Raw genomic sequence first — 13,026 nt, 5'->3', positions numbered from 1 at the left:
ATGCCAATATTTATTAAATTTAATAATAAACTTTAAATATAAAAACTATATAATAACTATATAAAATATTTAAAAATTAAAAAAATAGGTAAACATGTAATGTAAGTGTTCAGTAGCATATATGATATATATATATATAATATAATTATACATATATATTATATGAAAATTTCTTTGTATTGGACTCAATACAGCTATTTTGTATTGAATCCAATACAAAATGATTTGAAATTCACGCCAATCCTCCGGCCCGCACCAACGAATTCACTGATGTCATCGAGAAAACTGTGGGGTTCGTCTCTGCACTTCGTGGCTGGAGATCGAAGAGGAAGGATGTGTCCCCAGGACCTGCGGGGACCGCCGACGGCGCAAGGTAATTGTTTTTTTTGTTAGGTTAAAGCGACCCCGAGTGTGACTCGGGATTTCCATTTTTTGTAAGTAAAATCCACCCCAAGTCCCACTCGGGATTACCGCTGCATGGAGGGGAGTTTAAACACTTTTCAGGTTTTCAGGCTAAATCAGCCAGTCAGTGGCTCTACCTAAGTATAAGCCCTTTGCTTTGATAAAGAGCTCCTATCACAGTAGCTGTAGTCCGTATCCAGCAGCCTGGGGACACCGAAAGAAGTTATAGGATTGTGTGATTTATCTTGATATGTTTATAAACTGTGTTAAAAGTGTGGCTGTTCTTAAAAATAAAGAGTTGTGGTTTAACCTTTTATGACCTGCAATCATAAAATATTGTATTCTGTTCTCCAGCTTTCCATATTTTACACAACACTACCATACAGTTCAAAATGGAGAAGTTTAATATAGAAAGAGACTGCCCGATGACATTTCCATTCACTGAAGACCCTTTAGAGGTGGAAAGCATTTTAAAAATTCAGGGAAATTTTGTAAATAACGTTCAGGTAAGTTTGCTATTAAGGTAAATGGGAAAGACACTCTTTTTGGGTTGCTTAGAGTTAAATCTACTGGAGATGTGTTTTAGTGTTTTTCATTGTGTTCCCCAAACCTGTCTGTCATTTTTTGCAGATTTGTAGTAGGCCATAATACAACAATAAAACAGAGTCTGCAGGAGAGAAGGTGGCATGCTGTTGATCAATGTAGCAGTCTGTGCATGCTGCTGCGTACATTTTTTTGCTATTTGTTTTATATTGTATTTTATCAACGGGCATTGTCAGATAAAATTACATATATTTAAGAGCACATTTTGTAATTGCTGCTCCTTTAAAATTATTTGTTAATAACCTAAATTGTCCCCCAAACTTCTCTTTCCCTTTGGAGCATGTCTCAGCATTATTTTTTTATCTTGTTCTTGTAACAAGTGTCCCTTTGCAAGAATCATGATTAAAAAGTAGAGCTTGGCATTGTCTGATTTGCATACCTATATCCCTTTAAACCTAGTTTCTCAAAGACCACTACAATTTTTGAGACCCATTTTCCTTTGAATGTTACTTATACTGTATATGTTGTTGTAACTTTAAATCATCCAGAACACAAATTATGTTTTTTCATGCAGGTGGTTTTGGCTAAACATGTATATGAGCAAGTTTTGCAGACTCTTGACAACTTAGTATATAGTGGAGATGTGAACAAGTTGCCTCACTCCTGCACAAGCACCTCGGGTCCAGCAACCCCTAATAAATCCGCTCCTAATGTTTCCGCAGTATTAACTGAACAAAAAGAAATCCACTTGTTTAAAGCTCCACACCTTAGATCCATATCCAACAAATCAGATTTTAGACAGGAATCAAAATCTTTTACTCAAATTCAAGCAAATTTCTGCATCTCAGAATTGCAGATTCAGCTCAGCGGCGATCTCACGCTTGGCTCTCAAGGCTTAGTCAGTCTCAAATTTCAAGACTTTGACATTGAGTTTAATAAAGATCACCCACAAACCCTGGCAATACAGATAGCCTTACGTTCCCTTCTCATGGAAGACTTACTTGAAAAGAATCCTGACTCAAAATACAAAAATCTGATGGTATCACGTGGAGCTCCAAAAACATCAAGTTTGGCCCACAAAGAATATTTGTCGCAGTCATGCCCATCAGTGTCTCATGTTGAATATCCAGACATGCCACGATCACTGCCTACCCATATGGAAGAAGCACAAAACGTGTTCCAGTTATACCAAAGACCAACTAGCACATCTCGCAGAAAACAAAGCGAAGATATTGATTCTGAGTACCCCTCAACTCCACCACCTTCTCCAACATCCGAGAGATCAAAGCCATCATGCCTAAAAGACAGCTTCGATGACTCCTTGGTTCACATAAATGTTTTTTTGGTAGACAAAAAGCACCCTGAATTCACTTCAAAGTACAAACGTATCAATCGGAGTGTGAATGTGGATTTTAACTGTCTTGATGTGTTAATTACACTGCAGACCTGGGTTGTAATTTTGGACTTTTTTGGAGTGGGGTCAACAGCTGATAATCATGCCATGAAGCCAGAGACATCAGACAACCGACAGTCAGTGAGATCATCCATTAGCATACCTGTACAAGAACATACTAATACAAAAATGGATCTTAAGGTAATAAAACAAAACTACCCTGTGACCGAAATGTCTCTCTTAGGTGGGCTGACCCTTTGGGCTGTCCACATTTTTGTGGTAACATAAACACACAGTCGCTGGTACATTAGGTGTCATTCAGATTGAATAGCACCCCTCTAAATCTTAATGCACATAAGCTACAATACACCAAAACGAAGATATAGTTCCAACTATATTGTAACACATTTATTAAAAAACTAACAGTGCCACATTTTTATACATTGTCAGTCCAATCATAATGAATCTCCTATTGCACCACATGTTAATGTGATAAATAAGATATGTTAACATGTGCAAGTACTGTACCCCGTCACACTGGCGTTAAATAAAGGGAGCTTTATTATCAACTTAGAAGTACTATAATAGGCTTCAATTTGTTGCAGCACACTTAGCTATTCATATGTAATATTACAAATGTCAGTGTCCTATTTACAGGTAGTCTCCGAGTTAAGGACATCTGACATACGGATGACTCCTAGTTACCAACAGGGCTTCCCTGCTGGTTCGTGTGCAGGACAGCGGGCTTGATAGGGGGTGTCTCACGTGACTTGCAGAAGTCTTTTGCTGTTCTGCAAGCTCTTGTAACTCTTTAATGACCAAGACAAATTCTGCAGTTGTTTTTTTTTGCATATCAAAGCATAGCTTGCTTCAGTAGGTAATGAATGTCTAGGCTCCATAAAGGATTTTTTACAGTAACTGGCATCACTATGTCTAATATGTTGAGACAAAAATCTGTCCTAATTGCATTCATTAAAATATTGTACATATTCCCACTAACATACAAATTCTACTTAAGAAGGAACCTACAGTCCCTTTCTTGTATGTAACCCGGGGACTACCTGTATTGAAAAGTCTCTTGTTTTTGCTTCTTTTTAAAAACCTCCTGCTTCATCATGAGCATTTGCAGCCACTGATAAAAAATTTACACTAAAATCTGAAGCAATACTTGCTATTCAGGAGCGAGCTACACCAGGAGCTAGCACCAGTAGCATGCTGCAGCCATATATACTGTCATATAGTTTATATCCAATTTTTTCGTGCATAGTTGCTAATGGCAACCAAAATGTATTAAATAATATAGTTATTGTTTAGGAACACATATAACACATGTTCATCTTGGTGAAATATTTACCAAATATATAGTGAATGTGTAATAATTGCTTATTCAGGCTCTCTTTTCATCATATTTGTGCTTAACTATTATTTTGCATTGTATTTCAAGCAAGGATACCCTGTTGATATCTTTCTGTACAGTACTCTCACAGTCACTAATGATGTATAACTCCCATAATGCCACAGACCATTGTTTTTACCTAGGGCAGTAGTCAGCAACCTAAGGCATGGGCACCATGGAGGATACATCTTTACCAATTGTGTACTGAACTGTATACTGGACAGTTTTAGTGTGATATCTGTCACAGTATTTCAAGGCTTAGTTGTGCTATATCTGACCTGAATGTTGTTAATTTTAGCTGCACACAAGTTGTAAGTTGAGTTTGAGTTGGACTTAACACCTTATTTAGATGTAGGAAAAACTGTTGCCACATATATATGGATCTAAAGGCAAAGGCCTCCTGGTAAACTCACTACGCTACAGGGTAAATAATTGACAAGCTTTACAACAGTTATGCTTTAGTGAGAAATAGCTAATAATTATGTAGATATGGCACTCTTCTGGGTGCCATTGAAAATGGCTTTGATGTATCCTCCATGGGGCACATGCCTTAGGTTGCTGACTACTGCCCTAGGTAAAAACAATGGTCTGTGGCATTATGGGAGTTATACATCATTAGTGACTGTAAGAGTACTGTACAGAAAGATATCAACAGGGTATCCTTGTTTGAAATACAATGCAAAATAATAGTTAAGCACAAATATGCTGAAAAGAGAGCCTGAATAAGCAAATATTACACATACACCATATATTTGGTAAATATTTCACCAAAAAAAATGAGAGTCACACAAGACGTATTTTACCTTCTATCACTTTTTGCTTTAAAAGGTGCATTCTTTATCATTGGTGTTGAAGAAAACTGCTGGTGAATTGGCAAAAGCAAGTGTATCCAAACTTACTGCCCATTTGGAAAATATTGGTGAGTATGGGACCAAAAGAGTAGAGAGAGCTGTATTTTTAAGTATTTCAGTGAAAGTTGTTAAATATTATAGAGTTTGCATTTCAGATATATATATATATATATATATATATATATATATATATATATATATATAGCTATATGCATTTTTTTCTAGTGCTTTTCTGTATGTACGCACCGATTTGCCTAAAGCAGATCTAAACCCTGGGGATATTTACCTGTCCTTGTTCCATCACAGGTGCCGCCACCTTCACACTTCTTTTCTTCCACTTCCCAAACTTCGGTCATCTTGATTGCCCAAACTGGGATGTACATCCCACATATGTGTGCCAGAGTTCATTCAGTCCTGGCACCCAAAAGGGAATCGGGGATTGCGGGGTATCCCTGGCAACAAACGCTGAGCTGCTGAGCATTTGACAATTGGGGAGCAATCAGGCAGGTAAGAATTGTTATTGCAGAAGGGGCATTGTCTGTCCCTTTCTGCAATAACGACCTGCCTGATGCCAATTTTTAAAGTGGAACATTTTTCTTCTGACTGCTGATTTTCACTTCTGATCCAACATCCAGTTAAACTATTGCATCTAAAGTGAATCTAGAAGAAATCAATAGCTGATTGATCATCAGGTGACAATTTGGGGGTTTCCAAGTGGCCATGGATAGATCAGATGTATTGATAAAGATCAAACTAAAGTATATAGGTAAATTTCTCCGTATGTGCTATCTGACTGGAATTCTAATTACTTTTTATCAGAGAAAAATGGGCAAAGTATCATATAAATGTGTCCAATGTTTTTGTACTTCTGACAAATCTATTTCCAATCCAATAATCAATTGGATCGGTCAGTTGTAGAAAACATTGGCACCAGACTTGCTTGTGCATTGGGCCTAAGAACGAGAAATAGCAAACCACAGTGTGGAGCGTATGCCCAGTAATGAATACTTTTCTCCACTATTCCTTAACATGTGTTTGCAAACTCTGCAGATAATATGTGACCCTAAAGCATATTTAAACACATTGAAGTGACTGGGTTATTGGTAAATAAGATGAAAATGTGTTCACCTTCAATACACCAGTAATGTTCCAGAAAAAGGATGATTTTATATATGTGATTGGGTAATTGAAGTTACCAAAGTTTTACCTTCTTTCCTATAGTCCGGTAACATACACTTCCTAAGTGAACAGTCTCCACTCCATTAGTAACCTAACCCCTATGTGTTGCTATAAATCTCCGTGTGTTATGACATGACATCGCAGGTTTCCTTTAACTGTGTCTTTTCTTATACCACAGAAAGTGATCTGGCTTTACAGGGAAGCATCGGCAGCTTGTCACTGAGTGACCTAACTGCTCATGGTGAGCTCTACACGGAACGCTTCACAACACACGGCGACGAGGCCCTAATATTCCAAATTTTCAAGTAAGTTTGATAATGCAGTACATGCAGAATATTATTAGGAGTTTGGGCATTGTCTTGCCTGGAGATATGATAAGTTATTCACTTCAACATTAAAGTACATATGTGAAATTATGTTTATTTGAATCTTGAATTGAATAGCAGTTACTTGTGTCTGCATGGCATATTTGAGTCTGTATAGAAACCCTGCAACATGCAAAGCAAACACCAATCAGCTTCTTTGTTCATACTGGCACCAAGGTGTTTAGGGGTGCAGGGGAACTTTGATAAAAAAGTTAACCATTATTCATTATATTTATAGCATATTGGAGAGGGTATATATTTGGTGTGCTGCCTAAAATGTTTAGTAAATGGATTCTACTACTCCATATACAAATACAATGGTTTGAAATAACAAAAGACCCCCACGAAGTGGTTTAGGGAAAACCAGATGTTAACATATATGAAATTTTAGTTTATTAGTTAAAACCAAATACTTTTATTAGAGCCACATATAAAAATACATCAAGATGAAAGCTTGCATTAGGCAAAAACAACAATAAATAGGGTTGGATAGTGTAATGGCAGATGAATAGTGAATAAAATCCTTATTTTCAATATTATTATGAGAGAAATCCACCATTAGACCATAAATATCCCATTACATCTGCCATAAAGAGATTTAGCTTTGTTTTGTGATCATAGCTGCTTCCTCAGACTGTACCCACGAAGAAACCATCCAATATAGATGGAGCTGATACCATTGCAGCCTTCATCTTCCAGGTTTCCCAAATAAGACAAGAACCGTGTATACCCAGTGGACCCTAGAGACATAATATTCCACACTCCAAAACAAGGTGAAGATCTACATTGTATAGATCTCAGAGAACAGTCTTCAAATTACAAAAAGTGTATATACAGCACTACCCCAAAGATAAAAGAAATGGGCAGGTAAATGGGGAGCTGCATGTCGCTCCGGCCACCTGAAGCCAAGGAAAAACCGCATATGGCGGTGTGAAAATCCTCTTGGGTTTCTGTTTTTTCAAACCAAAGTTATTGACTTTATTTAAAATTTTGCTATAAGTTTTAGTGCCCAATAACACTCTCATTTAACCCTAAAGCCTGGCATCCTTTTCATAGAATGTTAGTGCCTTTCATGTAAAATAGAACCTAATGCACAAATACTGATGGATCCTCACTACAGCAAACCACAATACATATGCAATATATTTGGCTATGCTGCATTAGGTGCAGGTCCATTTTCCATGCTGTTGCCATGCATTGATAAGCAGGAGCAGTGAAGGAAAACTGGTGACGTGTATCTTACCATGGGGAGGGTCTCCATTAGGAATACTGTACCTTTGAATGAAATGTATAGATGCGAAGGTGGCTTAAGACATATTCACTTAGTTATTCATCCTGATCACATATACCGTCAAAATTGTGTTCCTTTTTTCCTGTGAGCTTTTGTTGCTGATTATTTATTGTATGTATCCTCAAGGTATGGCCCGCCAGACCCCTTGCTAAAGAGAGAGTATGACATGCGCGTAAACCTGCGGATGGCCTCGGTACAGTATGTCCATACCCAGCGCTTCCAGGCTGAAGTGGTGGCCTTCATCCAGCACTTCACTCAACTACAGGATGTCCTTGGCCGACAAAGGGCAGCTATTCAGGGGCAAACGGTAGGTTAATGGAGGTTACGGAATGGATAGTTGTGATGTGAGATAACGGGAGCCATACCCTAATTTTTCTGTATCATTTGATGTACATTAAGGTCAGAGACCAGGCACAACAAGCCTCTCGTATCCTTCTAGACATTGAAGCTGGAGCGCCAGTGCTCCTCATCCCTGAAAGCTCTCAATCAAACAACTTGATCGTTGCCAACCTTGGAAAACTTAAAGTCAAGAACCGATTTTTGTTTTCTGGATCACCAGGAACATTCTGTCTAAAGGACAAGGTAAAATTCTATTAAATGATTGCCTCTTCTTTTATACAAATGACTATAATAGCTAAATGATGAAAATCCCAATGTACAGTACTGCATGTATAGAAGTATTTTACCAGAAATACAGTGTATATATACATTTATTATTTGTTTTACAAATAAACATATAATGCATAACACAGGGTTTTCTAAAGAAACCACAAAGTAAATGCTGCTTGCCGTAGAGCTAGCTTTGTGTGTTTGAAATTTTGGATTCCCATGAGGTAGTCATTGCTCTGCATTTACTTGTGTATATGATTCAGCTGAAGTTTTGACCTCTGTCGTCAGTAGGTAAGAAGACATGTATGATTCTAGCATTCTATCTTATATTCTATTTCATAAAAAATAATAAAGTAATGTAAAATAGGAATAGCAAATTAAAAAAAAACAACTTTATTTTTAGTAAAAATAAAGTTTAATCAAACTTCTCTAAGTTTGCCCCCTCCCTACCCTTCTAAATGCAACCTGCCTGATAAAATACTTACCATCTATTCTGCTCCTTAATGTGCAGTTTACTTTTGCTTTTACAAAGTAAATATGCTGGCCAGAGCACCGTGAATCATGGATTCACGGAATGAAACAGTAATGAATAGGGCCATGGCATGATTGGTATCGGGAATAGCACCCGGCAAGGATGTTCAGCTGTACTGGACAAGCCCACACGGTGAAGATCAATAGAATAATTTTTTAATTGTGTCTGTATATTTATTAGCTAGCCCTGATCATAAAGGAAATATGCACACAATTAATATACACACCCTAAATCAATTTTTACTGCTCAGTTAACCTTGTGCTGTTATACCCCACATGGTATTTGGCATCCTTGTTGTATTTCTGATTTCTATCATTTCTATCATATATGTTGGTTATCACTGGCATGTGGCTAATGTACAATAAAATTAAGCTTTGTTTTTATTTGCTCCAAAGGACTTAATTTTACATGGATCTTCATACAAGGATCCAGTTTCATTAAAGGTATAGCTTTCAGGTGAAAGTTTCCCCAAGTTTTTCTGTGGACCTTATGGAATTAACGGATGCACAGGATAGCAATAAAATTTGCGGATTCATCTTTTACAAAACACTAGTTTGCAGACTGTGGAATATTGTGTCCTCAGACTAAATTACTAGCCATACATTAAATAGAAAAATGTGATGGCATACATTTTATTTATTGAACTCTGAAATTCCATAAGAGTGGACTGCAGTGTTATCTCTACAATGATTGCTTCTTTCCTAATTCCAAACTCATATGTTTTTTTTCCACAAACATATGATTGCTTCTGATGTAAGTACCTTTTTGCTTTGTGATTTCTGTTGTTTATGAGGAGCTGAACTTTGGAAGCTGTCATCAATCAAAAGGCAGGCAGACAACAAAGAACTAGTGACCAGTGTTGCCTGTTGTCTCTGTAGCTGTAGCGTGTAGTTCCCTGGGTTACTTACGAGATAGGGACTGTAGGTTTGTTTTTAGGTTGATTTTGTATGTAAGTCGGAACAGGTACATTATTTTAATAAATGCAATTAGGACAGATGTTTGTCTCGACATATTATTTATTTTTACCATTCTATGCATGCACAGTAAATGCTAAACCATTTTCAAATACAGTAAAGCCTTAAACAATGTTGGTAGAACTTGATGGAGTTGATGAAGAGGGTAAAGAGGTTGAAGATGAGCTCTTCTCCACAGCACTGTACAGTACACACTATCACAGCAGGAAGGCTCAACTTCTTGCTATGTACGTATAGTACAAGCAGGCTCCCTATTGAGAATGAATGGGGCGGTTTACCACCTTCCCACCACACAGTCACCTTCACTGCAAGGCTGTGTGGTGGGCAGGCAGTAAAACGCCCCCCTCTGCCCCATCCAGCCTCCGTTCAGTCAGGAGCAGTAGCTGCGGGGGCGGGGCGTGGTGGGTGGGGAGCGAACCGTCCCCACTCCACCCTATACAGCTTCCGTCCAGTCAGGAGCAGTAGCTGCAAGGCGGCTGGGAGCGTAGTGGGCAGGCAGCGAACCGTCCCCACTCCACCCCATCCAGCTTCCGTCCTGTCAGGAGCAGTAGCTGATAGGCGGGTGGGAGCGTGGTGGGCAGGCAGCGAACTACCCAACTTCGCCCCATCAAGCCTCAGTCCTGCACACAAGCGACCAGCACAACCCCGTTTGTATATAGGAGGCGTCCCTATGTCGGATGTCCTTAACTCAGGGACTACCTGTGCTGACTTACCATGACATGTTCTGCACAGTGTATCAGTGTGCAGATGGCATCCTGATAAAGGCAAAATTTTGCTTTTTCATGTGTTAGTCTCCAGCAAAGAGAACAGTAAGCAGCACAATAGTGACATCTTCAAATCTTACTCAAAAAAAACCCAGACACCACCAGCCAGAGGCATCAGTCACTTTATCTTAGACTGCATCTATACAACTATGAGGCTGGAGACACAAGATTGCCTTGGCACACTTAATTACCAGAAAGTGCTTTGCATTTTTTAAGGAATTCAAGAAAAAAAAAAAGATACCGTTTTAAGGCACGGCTTAGGAACAATTAACATTTCAAGAGGCTTTCATATAACATAGCAAACTTTATACAATAACAAATTCTAGAATTCGCTGTTATGTAATCTGACCAAAGGTTTTATAACTAATGACAGCTATAAAGATGATAGAAAAAAAGTCATTGTGTGGACATTACAATTTCAAAGTTCTTTTTTTCAGTTGTAAGATTAGCTTTTTCCAGTTTGTAAGATTAGCTTACTTGTTATCAGCCACGTATTCACATATGAGCTTGCAATGTCCAGTAGATAAATTTATGTTGTTGTCACAACTTTTAGGGCCTTTTAAGGCTTTCTATAGACCTGGTGAAGTTGTTTGCTGGATGTGGTCATTTTCCTCCAGACTGGGTGAGAGTTGTTATATCTGTAGGTAGCAATGACCCAAGCCTAGGTAATTATGCTCCTCCAAGCATAATTACATGTCTTCTGTCTTTTTATTAATATTTAGTATTATTAAACAGGATTTATATAGCGCCAACATATTACACAGCGCTGTACATTGCATAGGGGTTACAAATGACAGACAGATACAGACAGTGACACAGGAGGAGAAGAGGACCCGAAGAGCTTACAATCCTTCTGCAAGGATCTCAGATCTTTACCTGATATTACAAAATGTTTCTTTTTGTTATGAGCCATTCTATATTCTTCCATAATGGTCTCTTTTCAAGTCTTGCGAATCCTTATTAAATCAGGCTCATTTTATCAGTGATGACTCCATTTGGGTAAACTTGCAGGCATGTTCCAATTCATAACTGCTAAACAGCAGGCAGGGTGTTTTTACTTTTAGCAGAAACCTTACCAGAAAGGTAAATAAAACTGTTTGTTCATTGGCCAGGCATGATTCTTTTTTCTATAGCATTTAAACATATTTGGCAATATTTGCAGATGAGGACTTTCTGTCTCTTTCTGACTGCAGCATCATGTTTATGCTTTGTGGTTATCAATGAATTCTGCCTTCTGCATGGTTTTGATTGGTGGTGGATTTGGTTATTGCATGCTCAAGGAGTGCTTAGTACATCAATCTTTTAATTGTCAGTAATCTGACAAACATAATTTGTAACTGGGGAAATGGTTTGGGAATTTAGAGTGTCTGACTAAAACTGATCCACTGGTTTAACATGAATCTACACTGGAGAACAGTAATAATATCTTGCAGCTTACCAGTCCTTAGATGAGGTGTATGCATTAATTTCTATTTCAGAATTTTTAATCCTGATGATCCTGCCTATAACAGGCCTCCTGTCCTAGGGTGAAAACATTAATTAGAAGTACTATGTTTAGGGATTTGTCACTCTAGAAATAAGGTAGGGTAGGTCTTCTCTTTACTAACACGAGCAATATATTCCACCTCAGCTGTAGAGGAACGAAGCACAAGGTTTATTATTTCTTAGTTGTCCACACTGTGTCTTTTCTTTAAACCAGAGTTTGGGTAAAACTTCATCACCCATCGTTACCCCAGAGCACAAAGTCACCAGTAGGAGGCGTGACCTCAGGTCAAGTGTGGAATGTGAACCCACTGAAGGTTTATTTATGGCCCCGGCCTCAACGTCTAAGAAAGATGCAAAGGTGGAAAGTACTACAGAGTGTTCCGGAGACCCTGGTGAGTATTTACAGAGCCCCATCCACTTTACGCTATCTAACTGTTTTCTGTTTTCTTCTGTTAGATTACTTGAAAGGAAGATAGCTTTATGCTTGAAAAAAATCTCTAAAATTTTCAATATCTTTTGTTTCATTGTTTAATAAAACTTGTTATCGATGTATTCATTAATTTTTACTAATTGTCTTCCTTGGATACATAAATAAAAAATAACTTCAACCCCAAGCTTCCTTTAGGCCACACTTGAAATCTTATAAAATCGGTTAGGTAAACTCTTTTAAAGAAAAAAACAGAATTTGGATTTATAGACTAACGCCATCAAACATTATGTGACCATGTGCCTATGTTTTCATGTATGTAAGTAGTACTGCAAGGTGATCAGAACATATTTTCTTAGGGTTTCTATAAACTATGGCTTTAGGTTAACACCCAACATGTCCATATTAAGGCTTTTTAGAACCATTTAAAACCATATGTTTCTATCTGTAGAAGATCACATCTGTCTGTTGGACTGCATTGTGGTTGATCTACAAGACATGGATATCTTTGCTGCCCAGAGGTCTCCCCGAGACCCTGCTGAAGGCCTGGAGAAATCCCAGTCTGTTCTCTTCTTCCCATCATACATTGTCAGACAGACAGGCGGGAGCCTTTTAACCGAGCGATGTCGACTGAAGCTTCAGCTAGAGAGAAATCTGGACAAGTAAGTTTCATTTTTTATTCAATTACTTGTAAGTATTTAAGGGTAATTAGGAATGAAATAAATGGATCAAGCTGTGTTGCCTTTTAAATTAAAAGCGTATCTAAACTCAGAATTTTTACTTTACTTAAAAAAAGGGTTTTTTTTTTTTTTTTT

The 13,026-nt window shown here is 38.0% G+C and overlaps 1 protein-coding gene across 2 annotated transcripts in view; it reads left to right on the top strand.

The window, feature by feature from the left end:
* The window catches only part of VPS13D (vacuolar protein sorting 13 homolog D), a 135,553-nt gene that overhangs the window by 24,788 nt on the left and 97,739 nt on the right, over positions 1–13,026 (top strand). For both annotated transcript variants that reach the window (XM_072426241.1, XM_072426242.1), the window contains exons 20-27: positions 757–908; positions 1,520–2,539; positions 4,563–4,653; positions 5,943–6,069; positions 7,547–7,727; positions 7,820–8,002; positions 11,999–12,176; positions 12,663–12,873. In XM_072426241.1, the coding sequence (XP_072282342.1) occupies positions 757–908; positions 1,520–2,539; positions 4,563–4,653; positions 5,943–6,069; positions 7,547–7,727; positions 7,820–8,002; positions 11,999–12,176; positions 12,663–12,873 (2,143 nt within the window). The remainder of the gene's footprint in view (positions 1–756; positions 909–1,519; positions 2,540–4,562; positions 4,654–5,942; positions 6,070–7,546; positions 7,728–7,819; positions 8,003–11,998; positions 12,177–12,662; positions 12,874–13,026) is intronic.

Source organism: Pyxicephalus adspersus, chromosome 11 (assembly GCF_032062135.1).
Source record: "Pyxicephalus adspersus chromosome 11, UCB_Pads_2.0, whole genome shotgun sequence".
In the NCBI taxonomy this organism is placed as follows: domain Eukaryota; kingdom Metazoa; phylum Chordata; class Amphibia; order Anura; family Pyxicephalidae; genus Pyxicephalus; species Pyxicephalus adspersus.
The sequence above is the reverse complement of the archived record's forward strand: the minus strand, read 5'-3'. Positions and strand labels throughout refer to the sequence as shown.